Source organism: Dicentrarchus labrax, unplaced genomic scaffold (assembly GCF_905237075.1).
Source record: "Dicentrarchus labrax unplaced genomic scaffold, dlabrax2021, whole genome shotgun sequence".
Lineage (NCBI taxonomy): Eukaryota > Metazoa > Chordata > Actinopteri > Moronidae > Dicentrarchus > Dicentrarchus labrax.
Window position 1 is genome coordinate 10,342,592 of NW_026136719.1, and position 15,934 is coordinate 10,358,525.

Consider the following 15,934-nt stretch of genomic DNA (forward strand, 5'->3'; position numbering starts at 1 on the left):
GTTGGAGATTCAAAGCAGAAATTATTTCCTTCATTCATCACCTAAAATCACAGAAATACAGCAATGAAACAGGATCTGCTCAATTTATGCTCATTCTGGTAAATAAAATACATTTCATTCACAAAATGAAGTTTTAGGAATATCTTTGCCTCCAATGAGCCTCTGCCAAACCTTTATATGTGCCAGACCCAAGCAGCACTTCTTTCCTTTTTTGGCCTTCACATTGCATTGACCCAGTTTTAGAAAACTAAGGGCAATTAGTGTTGTAACAGGCATTCATATAGGGAGCCTGCAACTGTATTTAGACAGACACAGAAAAAATGTCAAACAAAACAAGTCAAGGTACTATAAACTATATTCAAAATGTGGTTTCCAGTGCATGGCCTAACTTTCATCAGTACGGAATCAGGTTGCCCCTCTCCCTGAGTCTGGACCCCTCCATGGCCACACTGTGGTGCAGTTTCCGCTCTAAGAGGGACTGGGCGGGGGTGGACCAAGCCTTGTTGGTTTTGAGTTTCCTGCTGTAGTAGTAAGTACAAAATTAGGAGTTTTATGTGAATTGGACGGGGGTGGGAGAGACTCATGCTTGTGTTGGGAAAGAGAGGAATGTAACCTACTTTTCTGTCAACAAAGTCCTGTTTGTATGGGTGTGACATGACAATGGTGTATAAAATGTGTCTGAAAAGAGACTATGTATGTTGAAGACATCTGTCTAGTGTTTACCAATTCAGTGACAATTTAAGTTTTATGGGGGAAAAGCTGAGGCTGAATTGGAAAACAACGAGGACAAGGATCAGTAAACAAAGATGTGCACTGGTGCTTCTTTCTATCGGCTTTTAAATTGCTGTAATTGCTGCAAGAACATTCACCTCGCATCCAGGTCATGTCACAAAAAAGCAGCAGAGGGCGGGGATTGTGGAATACTAGTTTATATTGCATTACATTGCAGTGCATGGAAGACAGAGATTAAACAAAGATCACACAGGGCGAACTCAATAATTAGATATTCTTCTCTGTAGCTGTGCTAATCAGTAACGTCAGCTGGTGCAGAAAGGTTCAAGCTAAAAAACTTGCAGAAACCTCCAGTGGATCACATTTGGTCATCATAGATCTGGTGAAATCTATTCTGGTCTCTGCTGCCACCTGGTGGACTGTTTAACACAGTTCTTATGGTCGATCATTGTGCATGTGTGCCTAAAAAAGAGGAAGTTTACACCATGTTATAGACACAAAGACATACCTCCTGCACACACACAGAGGCCATTTTACATTATAATTATAACAGCACCACAGCGGGTACTGATGCTCACATAAACTGTAGCGCACAGACATTTTACTCAGAAGAAACAATTAAACATATGTCACTTTACTACAAACCAGTTTGTATTGCTTTTATTATTAATTGTACAAACAGTGGAGTTCCAGGCGTAAGTAGTGCATAGAAGCCTCTTGAAAGGTCTGTTAATTTACACATGCTGTGTATGATGGGGGCAAAGTTTGGTACATATTATCATCCGTTCTCAGATTAACCAGACCCCAGAAATACGCTTAGTGCAGACCTATTTCATTTTAAACAACATACTTTTTTTTTTTTCTTTGTAACATTCAACACTAACCAGACCTGAAGCCCAGCAACAACATATATTAACACTTTATCTTGAACAAATGACAGCAAACCCACTGATTCTCCTCCTGGTCATTGTCTGACGGCTACAAATGTGTCTTTGAGTAATCTGTTCCATTCTGTGTGATCACAGGTTGATATGGGAAGTACCAGCATTTGATGATTCAGTCCATTGTCTTTGGTTTGTGGTCATCTTGGCAATATCAGACATAAGAGGATCATACCAGAGCTTTTGCAAGTTTTAGCCCATTGACTAAGAATCACATATACTTTCTTCAGCGTGAACCATTTTCCAAAGTGTTCAATTATTTTCTTTAATGTATTTCTATTTTTTATTTTACATTTCTCTAAATAAAGACTGATTCACACTTTCACATTTTAAAACCTTGTTTCAGGTTTTATTTCCTACGGCAGTATAGGTATAAAGATAGGTTAGTGTTGTCCTATATAAGTGATGAAACAACAGGAGTCAAGCTACCAGATGACAACTCCTATCCCCAAAGTCGAGCATGTTCTGCAGAAATGCTAAAAAATGATATAACAGACCAAACCAAAAATATGTCTTAAGCTGTTCTCAGTCTTATTTGAACAACTTTGTATAATCTCTTACTGCACATTTGATTTCAGAAGCTGTCCCCCAAAACTTGTTGGAAAGTGACTGAAGTTTCTAACAGCACAATTCCAAATTAAAATGGTCTGTGCTTTAAAATCCTGCTGAGACATGAAACCTGCTTGAGACAGACAATAATACACTATACACTACTAAATGACGTCTACTTTTTACTGTTTAAACTGTAGTATTGTGCAATAATTCAGAGCACTCAATGAACACTGTCAACTTCGTTACAGTGTAAAAATAACATAAGTTCAACAATAACACAAGTAGGTTTTAATTCAGTGTGACGGACTGATGATGACGCCAGAGAAAATGCATTCAAAGATGCAAAAAATGTTGAGGAGTCTGGGACGCATATGATACAACGTCCCCCGACCTGGTTGAAAACTTTAGCTGCAGCTCATCTCCCCTCTCCTTGCCCTCAAAATATTATCTTTAAAAATAATATCTAAAACACTTGTACTTTGGAAAAAGGTCAGCAATAATATAACATATAGATGATATGTAATAAATAGGCTAAAACATGCAAAACTGCCCATTAATACAGCAGACATACTTGGGGATCCTATGTTCTTTTGGCGGGTTTGGCAATAAGCTGCCTTTCTCTCTCGAGCTCCTTCTCTCGTTTCTGTTCCTTCTCCAGCGCCTCCTTCTGCTTCTGTTGCTGCAGCTTCAAAGCTCTTTTCTGAGAGAAAACAACAGTCAGCATTTAATCCGTGTATGCATTGTTGCATCTATCCACCAATACTGTATTAATGGTAGAAAAATGTTCAATCTGACTGAGAAGAGAAATACCTTTAGTTTAGTTGTCTTTTCATGGAGCATAATCATCTCTTTCCTTATGTTCACCAGTTTGTTGTGATAAACCTTCGCTTCTGTAAACTAAAGACAACAAACTGGATTAGAGGTCATTCCTGCTGGCTGGTGTAGAGAGTACAAACAAACAGCAATATAAATACAAATTAGATTATAATTCAGCACAAACATACCAGTGAATTGAGGTCCAGTAAGGTATTACATTCTCTGAACTTGGTGACTTCTTGGTCCAGTGTGTCTAACAATACCAGCTGATTTTGTCTGGTTGAGACAAAGAAACAGATGTCGTCGAGTGCACTTTTTCACCAAAACATTACCAATGTTTAACAACCTTTACTGAATATTTAGCACCAAAACTTAATTCAGACAATGGTAGGATGTTTAGAAGTGTCCAATTTGACATGTTTGTGAAAGACTTTCTTTTACATGACTTACTGTAATACATACAGTGAAACCTTTTCACTGGCAGACTCTCTGCCAGCAGTACCAGCATTAAAGCAACTGGTCAACCCATCCATCCAGTTCTCCTCGCCCCGCCGCACATTTGTGTACTACATACTGGTGTCTTTGTATGTCAACGTGTTTGCGTGTGAATCACATAACCGACTGCTGTGCAGACAAAAAACGCTTGTTTCCTTTTTATCTTCTTCTTGTTCACACACCAGTTAGTCGAAACGTGTGAGGAAGAATAATTTAATTTAAAGCAACTTTATATTAAACTGGCATCAACTTGGCCCAATCCCCTGCCCACTTTTACAGTTTTCCCTACAAGTAGACTGGATGAAACAGTACATATCGCAGCACCTATCAAGTGTTAACATGCAGGTGACCATTAAGGTTGTGTGTCAATTAAAAAACAAAGCAAATACGGTACTCACGTGAGCTCTTGGAGGGCTCGTTTAGAGTTCTGTAGATCTGGTAGGTAGTGAGAGAGTAATCCTTCTGTGAGTTTGTCCACTGCTTTCTTATCCACCAACACATTCTCTACGGGGTCTGAGCTCCCCAGATGTGGTGATTCCTGTTGCGGCAACTGGAATTCTATCAAATATTTAAGAAAAAGTGTACAATGCATTTAGTATTGGATCACCAAAGTCCCTTCAATTAATTATTTAATGGTCTGATGACAGTTTTAGCTCTACAAACTTATCACTGACATCCTCAAAATCAGATCAGCTACCTTTCACCTGTATGGACACTTGAGATGTAAGATTGCATTTAAGTTATCTAGTGTACGTAGTGTCTTTGACATAAATAAGGGCTGAAAGCTTTACTGAAGACATTGAACAGTCCTTTCAACATCTGATTTATTTTTATTTATATGACCAAAAATCACAATTTTCCTCAGGAGGTTTTACATTCTGTACTTAACATCCAACACCCACACGTCTTTCAGTTTGGGACACAACTTCTTAACAGGGAAAAAATGGAAGAAACCTCAGTAAGAGCCACGGAGGACAAACATGCAACAGATGTCAAATGTACAGAACAAACCAACAAATCCATAAAACATTATATACTAAATTTTAATGAGACAATTTCTGACATATGAGGATTACAAAACACATGTGAAGAACGTGGATCACAGGACAATGTCAGTATAATAAGCATGCAATAATAGAAATTGTACCCTGCACGCAAGTTGTTCATGAACATGTACTTAAACTGATGTATTAATTCTTGCACAGTGTTAAATTGTATGCAACAGCAACCTGGAAGCTTGCCACCTTATATCTGATCTCATATCTTATTGCTGCTCGGACACTTTGGTCCGAGAGGCTGCAGTCAGTGGTTGATGCTTCAGGGAGGTTTCTATCGATGTGCAGCGAATTTGTGAAATCAATTTATAAGTAAGGGAGGATCTAAATGCCAACTAATCTATCCTGAAGTTCAGCCAGCCTGGTCATAGTAGGTGAGACAGGTGTATACAGTTATAGACACACATACCTTCACTGTGTGGAAGTTCACTCTGGGACGAAGGACCTTCATCTTCCATCTCCTCTACCTCCATATACAACGACTCTGTTGACCCAGACTGCTTTGTATAACCTCAAGTAAACACAAAATGAAAGTTTTATCAATTCAACCATTGGGTCGAACCCGCTTAGCTTATCACAACACCGAGCATCTAAACGTTTGAGGAAGTGTTAGAAGATAGCTTGACACACACACACACACACACACACACACACACACACACACTGTAACTCTTACCTGTATGACTGTGTGTGTCCACAGTAACTGTAGGTGTGACGAGTTATTTTTTACCTAAAGCAGAAGATACAAACGACAAAGATTTTGGATTTTGTCGCGTCTGCGTCTTTGCGGAGGGAGAAAAAACAAAAAAACAAAACACAAAAAAAAAAGTGTCATGTGACTCCCCCTGCGTCATCACGTGACTGCGGGTGAAACCAAACTTGCTACTAGTGTTACTTCCGAGTGCGTCGGTGGCGCTACGACTCAGGTGTTTACACCAGTGCTAACATGACGTTTTTGTTATTTAAGAAAGCAGCTGAGTTCGTATAACGGGAAACTACACGTAGAGGTAAGTCTGCCTCGTGTTTTCAAACAAACTATCGCACTACAAAGGTTTGTCCCTTCGTCCTAAAGTGACAGGACAGCTCCCCTTTTACTGGCTAGCTTGTTACTGTTTAGCCAAAAAAGGCTGTTTTACTGGTGAACTCGAGGTTTATGAGCTCGTGTAGGAATGTGAGCGACTCGAGGACGTGTAGCTTTTAACATGTCAAGTCACCAAGTTGACGTGAATTGGTCTGTTGGGATTTAAGTTGAAATCAGGGCTGCACAAGTAATCGAAACGTCGATTTAAATCGCGATATAAAGAGCTGCAGTGTTTTTAATAAAGCTGAAATGTGTTTGAAGACAGGATTGTGATGCTGCAGAGATGCCCTGGCCTACAAATGTAGTTTCTCTAGATTAAAGAAGACATGATATGAACTGATAATAACAGTAATCGTGAATCGTATCGCGATATCTGTGAAAATAATCGGCGTATCGTGCAACCCTAATAGAAATTGCCGAGCTGTACTGTGTGTTCTCACTTTCTTACTTTTTGTTGCTCTCCTCCAGGTGCTAAAACGGAGTAGAAATGCAAGTGTTCAACCCCGCCCCGCTACAAAAATGTGAATGATTACCCCCAGAAGGCAATAACCTACAGGCAGAAGTTAGCTGGATATACCCGTCCCTCCGTAATTATTAAAGATGTCAGGTGGGAATTTCTTGAGCAAGGTGCGGTCCACCTTCAGGAGGGAGAGAAACGACTGGGACCTGAGCGACACGGCGCCCTTTGACTTCTCAGACGAGCTGGTGGATGATGAGATGCCCAAATTCAACAAGCTGAAGGTCGTGGTCTCCGGAGAGATGTCAGATTACTCTGCCGGAGCTCCGTCCAACGGCGTGGCGGTGAACACGCTGGTGGTGGCAGATGATGACGACTCCCTGCTGGAGTCCTCGTCCAGCCTGGGCAGCCCGGGGTTAAACATGGACCCTTGTGACAACTGCAACAAGAAGAGGGAGAGGATCAAACACAGGAGGGTGATGAAGAGGCTTGTCATTGCGGCTTTGTTGTATTTCCTTTTCATGACGGGTGAAATTATAGGTAAGCAAGTGCAGAATGAACCTCACACTACATGTTTTTATTTAATGTTTTATTTCATCACTGCTGGTCGGTCAACAGTTTTCTGTTTGCATTGTTTTAATTAGCGTCGAGCCCCTTTTACCTTTTTTTTTATTGTCTTACTTGTGAACCACACACGTATCAGGAACCACAACCTTTGGGTTCATTTGTGATCTGTGTTTGCCCAACAAGTTTTCATTATAGTTTATTTGGATTGAACTTGCCCTACTCTCCGATCAGAGTCCCTGTCCTTAAAGGAGCTGTAGAGCATCCCAGAGTTAATATCACAGTAAATTCTCATCACAGGAAACTTTACGACCAAATTATCCGAGAGTTGGAAGATGAAGCCGAATCCCTGTAAGGCTCCAAAGCTGTTTAGTCAAACACTACAGAGTAATGCCGATAGTAACTCTAAAAGCCTGTCCTGATGACTTGCTTTAGCTAAACCTTTTTTTAAATTAGTGATTTATCGTCATAAAGTGTGACATTAAGTGTCATCATTGTTTTTGGATAATATATTCTCTGGTTAAAAATTATTACGCCAAAAAGAAAACTGACCATGTTATATACTGGCCAGTTTAAAACAATTAGGTTGACATGTGGTAGACACATTTCAACCTTTCCAACCTTGTTTTTCTCTTCCACAAAAAGGGCCTTTGTCCTCTTTGTGAGCTGATGTTTTCTAATGAAAAAGTGGTGACTGCAACATAGCTTCTTATTTAGGTTTTCATTGATAGTGTGGGGCAGTTCCTAGGGGCTCATTAGATCCTATACTATTTTATGTCACTGTTTTCATTATTTCATCATTATTTAACAAGTGAATTACCTAAAAGAAAACCTCCAGGGTAAACTTGAGTTGACATCATATCCAGACATCTAACTATGTACTTTGCTGTGGATTTATATCTGCATGGAGCCAAACTTGTTTTTTGTATCTCAAAATCTGTGCATGTACAAATAGTTTAGATAAATCTCAGCAAATTGTTCACGTTGTCTTCTACTTTCAGGTGGTTATGTGTCAAACAGCTTAGCCATTATGACTGACGCTGTGCACATGCTAGCAGATGTCGTGGGCATTTTGTTTTCTCTACTGGCTCTGTGGCTCTCCACCAAGCCACCCACAAAGAGATATACCTTCGGACTGCATCGCCTCGGTAAGTGTCTGATTTCAGAAGCCTCGGCACTTCCTTTTTGTCACTACCTCTTTCTCTCCACTCATTTTGTCTTGTGTGAAGCCAACGGAAACAGTACACGTGACTTTGTTGCAGATGAATTGTGTGGAGAAATTGTGTGTGTTCAGCAGTTTTTAAGCTTTATCAGATTCCAGATATGATACTTTAGATTCAGTTATAGTTAGAGATGCGGTTTATTGAAATTATTATCTGCCAGTAACTGTTCAATTTAGACTCTGTGGCTGCTGGTTGTCACTAATATATAGATGTTTATCATTTCACTACAACATAATTGTGGGCCTAGAATCCACCAGTGGAATTAGTTAGTTACTCTTAAGGCCTGAATATGTTTACTCCCAAATGGATGCGTAAAATGACATTACACACACAAAGTCTTTGTCGTTACAACAAATTAACAATACGCGGATTTCTGCACAGAGCCTACGTGTACACCGTCTGATGACTCAGACCCTCTTGAACTAGTGGAATTGGAAAGTGTAGTACTTGCTGTACAGTGTAACTGGTGTTTGGTGCAGATCTCGATGTGTACAAAATGCTGTATTGTTAGTACCTGTTTTTTTATTATGCCTTACACTGTTGCCAAGTCAAATGCCTGCTATAACTCATGGAGATAAGCACCAATTACTTAAACTCAAATGTAGACAAAAGTAACATCTTTGTTTTGCATTTTTCTGCAACGGTTGGATCCTTCAAAGCTTCCCTGTAACAAGCTGACTGTCACACAATTGCCTGGAGAAAAACAAGTTTTATGTAATTGACCCTTATTTACACAGAGTAGAACAGTTACAATAGATAAAGAAATACACAACACCTGGAACAGACACGGTCATGAATAGAACAGAATAATAGACAGTAAACTTTGAGATTTTGGCTCAATTAAAGCAGTCGGGTACTGTCGAAGACACTGATTGAGAACAATCTTGAAGTTACGGAAATCACTGGAGCTTGAGAATAGCATGCATTAGTTTTATTTTCATCAAAGACTGTGTTGAGATTAATAAAGAAAGCTTTCCGTTTATTAAAGTGGAATTACAGTGGATTATCGCCAACACAGTGATTAACAGTGTTTTCCATTTAAATGGAATTTGACACACATGAAAGACAATACAATTTATATAAATGGAGATTTACACTTAAATTTAAATATTTATATTAGATTCTTTAATTGAATCTAATTTAATATATTAGGCATTCTTTTAATATATTTTCCTACACCAGTAGATGTTTATAAGCAGTATTTGCCCCCGACTGTTAAGCTAAGCTTCTTAGGTATTTAGGCGCATTCTTCCTGTGTTGACCTACCTGTTGAAATCAGGTTTTTCTCACAGTTTTATGCTATAAATTTGTTATGTTTATTCAACTGATTGTGATTTCCTGGTCCAGAGGTGGTATCGGCAGTCCTCAGTGTGGTGCTCATCTACATTCTCACGGCCATACTGCTCTACGAGGCGGTTCAGAGGACGGTACACCAAGAGTTCGACATAGATGGAGATGTCATGCTCATCACTGCAGCAGTGGGGGTGGCTGTCAACCTCATGTAAGTGAAGCGCTCACACGTGAATGTATGTTTTATAGAAAACTGGGAGGCTTTTACAACATAAGAGCTAAAGTGTGGAGACCTGACAACGGTGAGTGCATGCCTGTGAGGAAAATATCAGCAAAAAATTAACAGCTCAGTCCAAAGTACTGTCTAAAATGCTTTTCACAGCTTTAAGTTGCTGAGTCTCAGTGTGTAATGTTTGACCACATTTAGTAGGAGAGTAAATGAAGACTTACTGACCTCAGTCTCTAAGTCAGTTAAATCATCATATGAACAAAACATCCTAAAATAAATCCCTCTGTCTTTGCTCTCGTGTCTTTTTTAGAATGGGTTTCTTGTTAAACCAAGGTGGTCACCTCCACTCTCACGGCCATGGTCACTCTCACGGCCCTGCAGCTGTCTCAAGTTCACAGTCTGGTGGGTCCGGGCCGGCGCAGAGGCAGCACGGCAGCCTGGCTGTAAGAGCTGCCTTCATCCACGCTTTGGGAGACCTCCTCCAGAGTGTCGGGGTGCTCATAGCTGCCTATGTTGTCCGCTTCAAGGTACCCTACCTTTTTAAAGAATTGTTTGCCATGAGTGTTAACAATTAACATGGTTTACTTTTAATGTTACTACCTAGAATTGATATAATAGAAAATGTCTTTCTATACTAGATTATTAGAGCATGTGATACAGTGCTGCAGGAATAAAAAAAATATTTTTTTAAAGACATTTTTTGGCTTTTTATGCATTTATTTGAAAGGACAGGTGAAAATAGACATGTACTATTCACATATCCTACTTTACAGCCTTGTTGTGTTTATATTCTAAACTTTTTCAACTCAAACTTTCCAATTTGTAGTTAAATTAAGTTTAATGGTGGTGACATTGAGGTCAGTGCAATCATGGTGTTATTTCGTTATTAGCTTTTTACCTCTTGCGATTACATTTAGACTTCAAAAATCCTAAAAGTGTTATAAAAATATATATAGATTATCTAATTGTATTAATTTTTTGTTTGCCACAGAGCTGATATTCTGCAATAATCCATAATTCAATGGAAAAATACCATTCCCTTTTTTGTTGAAGGAAGCAGGATAATGCTAACTTCTGTTTTGACCAACAAAAATTGGTCATCCCTGCAGCTTTATAGGCACTCGACAAGGGCATGCATTAATTATGCTTCAAAACATGTAAAACACTAGGATTTTAGTTGACCTGATGTAACCCTCTGACTTCACAGCCGGAGTTTAAGCTGGCAGACCCCATCTGTACCTACATCTTCTCCGTTCTGGTTCTGTTTACCACATTCCGCATCATACGAGACACAATAGTCATTGTGCTGGAGGGTAAGTCTGAGTCCTGTCAGATATTGCTTTTGAGTGTTTCGAGTGGTGTCGGTGCCTTATGGTGTTTTCATCCTGCTGTATCAGGTGTTCCCAGGCATTTGGACACTGTACGAATCAAAGAGGACCTTCTGAAGCTGGAGGATGTCCAATCAGTCGATGAGCTGAATGTCTGGGCGCTGACGGCAGACAAGACTGCAGCACTAGTGCATATCCAGCTCAGTGAGTAGCTACATAACATCAGTACACCCAATAAGGGAGAGGGATCTGAAGGGATGAAGAAACACATTTCTAAATACAGAACTATTGTGTGAACTCTGGATTTTATTATTCAGACAAAATAATAGTAGCCCATGTTAACATTGACTTTCTTAGTTGTCTCACATTTTCTGAATGAATGGATTCAATGAAATAGTGAAAAAAAGATAGTAAAACCCAAGATATCATCAGACAAACAAAGATATTCACTTTGTTATCATATAAGGGTATAAGGTAAAGTAGCAAATCCTCAAAAATCCTCAAAAATAGAAGCTGGAACTAGTGAACATTTTGCATTTATACTTTAAAATGACTGAAACAGTTAATCAAAATATTTTCTGTTGATCGACTAACTGATTCCTTTTTTCAGCTGTAATAAAGTGATTTGCATATTTACTGAAAATTCAATGCAGAAATGTAATTTACATAAATATTCAAACCACCAAGCCAACATTTGGTAGGAGTACCACTGGCAGTGATTACAGATTTTCTCAAAGAGTGTCCAGAAGCATCTATCTTCAAGTGTTTCCCTAGATTCCCAGAGGAATACATGTCAGTGTTCTGGCTTATCTAAGCTCTTTTTGCTTTACCACTTTGATGTAGATTTAGTTTCCAGTGTTTTTTTGGCAGCGCGTTAAATGTCAGCAATGTTTGCCTAAGGTCTTTATCCCACTGTAGCAAGGTCTTCTCTGGAATTTGCTCTGTATTTGGATTTAATCTTTGTTTTCATGACGCTGCCACCATCAGGCTTCACGGTAGGGATGATGCTCGATTGATGATGTGCTGAGACTTGTTTCTGCCAAATGTAGCACGTTGCAGTATGGCTCAAGATTTCAGTTTTCATTTAATCAGACCTCTGAAGAAACTTGAGTGCCAGTTCTTCCCTTGGCTCTCACCTAATATCCTTACAACATCCCTGTTCATGTAAAAAAAATGATTTATTGTCACTGTCTGTGTAGATTAGTGACAAAAAGTCACATTTTGAGCCAGTTTGAATTCAAACTGTTGTATCAGAAGATTCAGTATAAAGACAGTGTAAAATGTTTAGCAGCCTCCACATTCTTCACAAGAGGGAGCTGTTTTGTTCAGAGCAGTTCTACATACGCAACTTGCATCAACCACAGGAAGCAACAGTAATAGAAGCAGCAGTTGTAGACCTGCAGATGTAGACATGTCAATATAATCTGCCACTGTGGTTTCTATAAGACATTGGTGGTGTAGATTTCAAGTAAGAAATTGTGACACAGGTGAAAGACCTCAACTTTCCAACTCATCTCTACATCTGTGTCTCAGTTCCATACTACATACTGAAATCTAAGCAGGTTTCAAAGTATGTTCTGTGTTTAGACCGGAAAGAAAGTAGAAAACGTTTACCAAAGAGACTAGAAACATATGATTTCTTGGAGATTGCGGGAGTGTTAAAACAAATTGTGTTGAACAGAACAGAACACCCCAACAAAAAAACATTTTGAAGTCTTGCGAAGTTTAATTGTAAGAGAATTACCAAAGTCGCAGTTTATTGACATGTACCAGTGCTTGTATTGTGTCTCTTGGAGTTGTTCTGATTCCCTCGACACTATCTAAAATGCAGTATCGTGTATCGGCGAGTACATGTCTCTGTGCACTGATCCGATGCCACGTAATTTTTTGGCCCCGAAACGGGACCCTGCTACTTCCCAGCAGTGTCCCATTCGCCTTTTTTCCCCCCCAGGATAGCAAAGTCATGACCTGCCCTATTCTGAGTCAGACAAATGGTTTAACTTGAGCCAGGCATTACAACAGTGATCGCAATCACACAAGCTTAGTCATACGCTTATTAAATGATAATAACATACAGTATTTTTTTAGCGCACATATATCGGAATCAGAACATCTCTAATGTCATTTCCTGTTAGTATAAAATGGTTGTGAATGTTGATATTTTGGTAGGCTAACTAGAAAAAAACAGTATACTAAGACAAGTAGTTTATACTGTATAGAATTAGTATGTAGAAGACAATAGACATTTTTCCCAGCAGACATTTTGACTACATAGCAGCAAAGCACATGTAAGTAATGACACTAACGATGACTCAGTTCATCAAGTGTTCATCCAGTAAACCATTCCAGTGAGTAGGGATGTGTATTTACAAGAATACTGTAGTATTAAAATTAATAAAATCTAATTCTAGAAAAGTGTAGCATCCAACATCATATCACTCAGTTTATGTTTAAAGGGTTTAAACACAAAAATCAATACAGCGTATTTGATGAATTAGACTAGTTTATGTCAAAATATATGCTGGGAAAAAGGGACATTTATACTCCCTATATTGTTTCATTTATATTCAAATGCATTTATTTTGTTTGCAGCACCCTCTAGTGCTAACAACTGGGAGGACGTCCAGGCGAAGGCTCGCCACCTGCTGCTTCACACCTACGGTCTCACCAGATGCACAGTGCAGATCCAGACACACAGGCTGAGGCCGGTACGCAGTTGTGCACACTGCCAGCAGCCCAGCGCCTAAAGAGAGACACATGCTTACATTGACTTCCACAGTGCATTTCATGGAGCCGGAGGACACAGACGGCCTTGATGTTGCATCACTGTCGCAGCTCAGTGTCACAGCAGGAGCAACAGGATACGGCTATAACTGGAAAAAAAAACTGGTGCCAAAGGAGAGTCAGTGGAACAAGGGCAGATGCACATTTCTAATTAGAGGTTCACTGCAGCCTCCGGGGACCTTATGCTCTCACGCCTGCAAAGCTTTGGTAGTGGAGTTTGAATGCTGAGGAAAAAAAAGCTTGCTCTTAATTCACCAATAAAGCCTATTCCAACAGGTAACTTTCTTTTGTATTTTACAGTTTGATTTATCAAAAATGATGTTTTGTCATCAGATGTAAATTTTAGTTTTTGTTACTAGGTGTGAGGACTGTATACTAAGATTTTATTATTTTACTATGGATGTCAGCAACTGAAAAGGTACCTCATGTCACTTGATAATAACTGTGGTCACAGTCCATATAAGCTGTACTCCTCACCACTGGCTTAAGTGAGGCACAAAACCTTCATCATCCCTTTAGTAGACATTAGATTTCATCAAATGCACTTAATCAATAATATCCTTCAGCCAAAGTCTGTTGTAAGGTACATTTTTAGAAAAAAAGACAACGTATCGGCTGTACTGACCAACACTTAAAAAACACTTTTAACTCTGACATTTTATTCTAGCATGTCTCTTATTAATTGTGACGAGCAAGCAACTGACAATCAAAGTGTGACTGACTTTGAATAAAAGGTAAATGCTACAGTGGTTGGACTGACTTCAGTATGGTTTTAGCCTTACACTCTATACTCAGCTTTTTTCATATCTTCAACTGACCGTATAATAACGCACACATGTTTGGGAGATCTTCAGTGTTTCAAAGTTGCAGTGTTTTTCAGGGAGGGAGGCGTGAGTTGAAATTTGCCAATAATGGTGGTTATAGTGTTTTCTCTGTCAAGTGTTGAGAGACTGTGGAGGGGGGTGGGGTTTATGTTAAACCTTTCCACGTCTCTGATATTAATCATCAAGAGAAATCAGGAACTGGATCACTGTTTTTGTTTATAATAAAGTATTTAATCTTTTGTGTCAGTCACTTATTTTTACCGTCCAAGAGAAAGCTTCCCACTCAGACCTGGGTCTTTATTTTCCACTGAATTGGTCACTGATTGCAGACGTTGGACCCATCTTAGTCCATATACGTCTAATTTAATGAGCAATGAATTTGAAGTGGTTGAGATGACTTCATAGTTTTGTGTGCTGGGTATGTTGTTGTCACTTTTTAACACTAGGTGGGGTACATCTACAATAATCTTTTGTGACATGATCATTTTGATAAGATAACATGCATATATATAGTGTGCATTACACACATGGGCTGGAAAGTAGCATAAAACACACCTTGTTCTTTACACAATGAATGCTCTACACATTATGAACAAACAGACATGAAAAATGAAAGATGGGTGAATTTGCCTTGTCAAAGCTGATAATGCTGAATAATTATCTAGAGTTAAATATGAAAAAATACAAAAGCCTAAACATAATTATGTAAGACACACTGTATATATATATTCACCACGTAACCATGAAGCTCTTTACACAGGACAAGTTTCATATTCAAATGTAGACATATCAGGGGTTTATTATTGACAACATAAGTAAACTGGGAGTGTCTCTGTTTCCAGGCAACATCTGGGTTAACATAAAGCCACTGAACCAAGGGCAACTCCTCTTTGTATTACAGTGCACCCAATAGTTTACAGCATCCACCTGATTGCCCTACCTTACTCTAGAGAACCATAAACGGGAGTAGTAACACCTCTCAGTCTCTAGTGCCCAAACCAGTTACACTACAGAAAAAAATCGGCATATGTTGTTTAGACTACAAGTCAACAGTCTACAGTTCAAGAGAGTTAACTTTCAGAAAATATTTTCATAGTTACAGCATTGGAGTGTATCACTGATAACACATGGGAAATTCCATCTCTCTCTTCTCGTGCATCGTGAGAGTTATACCTGCTTCACTTTCTGGTCACATGGTCTGTGACCCAGTCACGTACACAAATTCCGACATCACACGCACTACATCCTTCCTCTGTCATTGTTTCCCTAAATAACCTTTCACTTGCTCTTAGCTTGACAGGTCAAGTTAAGTTCTGACTGTAGTATGCACATATCTGCCACACACACATTATCATATTATTTGACTATGTGATACAAGAGCACTGAAAAGGCCCTCCATCCGTAAAGAGAGACTACGTCCTATAAGCTATGAAATGTGACAGGGAAGCTTCTAGCACTTAAAATAATAATAATAAAAACAGATAAACAATAACAGTAAAGAGGAAGAAAATAAACTGTGAAACACCCATGCTGACATTTGCATGTACAACCTAGCATGTAAGA

The 15,934-nt window shown here is 39.1% G+C and overlaps 2 protein-coding genes across 3 annotated transcripts; one reads left to right on the top strand and one right to left on the bottom strand.

Annotated features, from left to right (window-relative positions):
- Positions 1 to 913: 913 nt before the first annotated feature.
- Positions 914 to 5,412, bottom strand: bloc1s6 (biogenesis of lysosomal organelles complex-1, subunit 6, pallidin). 2 transcript variants are annotated; one of them, XM_051379283.1, is made up of 7 exons: positions 5,268 to 5,412; positions 5,001 to 5,102; positions 3,935 to 4,094; positions 3,230 to 3,317; positions 3,036 to 3,122; positions 2,797 to 2,925; positions 914 to 1,194 (listed from the first exon to the last, which is right to left on the bottom strand). In XM_051379283.1, the coding sequence occupies exons 2-6, from the start codon at positions 5,062 to 5,064 to the stop codon at positions 2,806 to 2,808; spliced, it is 519 nt and encodes a 172-aa protein (XP_051235243.1). In that variant the 5' UTR covers positions 5,065 to 5,102; positions 5,268 to 5,412; the 3' UTR covers positions 914 to 1,194; positions 2,797 to 2,805. The 2 variants fall into 2 exon arrangements, with proteins under 2 accessions (XP_051235243.1, XP_051235242.1); XM_051379282.1 differs by lacking the exon at positions 914 to 1,194 and having other exon boundaries at positions 1,378 to 2,925.
- A 35-nt stretch (positions 5,413 to 5,447) lies between these two features.
- Positions 5,448 to 14,610, top strand: slc30a4 (solute carrier family 30 member 4). Its single transcript, XM_051379261.1, has 8 exons — positions 5,448 to 5,598; positions 6,141 to 6,669; positions 7,695 to 7,841; positions 9,264 to 9,417; positions 9,746 to 9,962; positions 10,643 to 10,748; positions 10,833 to 10,967; positions 13,356 to 14,610. The coding sequence occupies exons 2-8, from the start codon at positions 6,273 to 6,275 to the stop codon at positions 13,508 to 13,510; spliced, it is 1,311 nt and encodes a 436-aa protein (XP_051235221.1). The 5' UTR covers positions 5,448 to 5,598; positions 6,141 to 6,272; the 3' UTR covers positions 13,511 to 14,610.
- Positions 14,611 to 15,934: the final 1,324 nt, after the last annotated feature.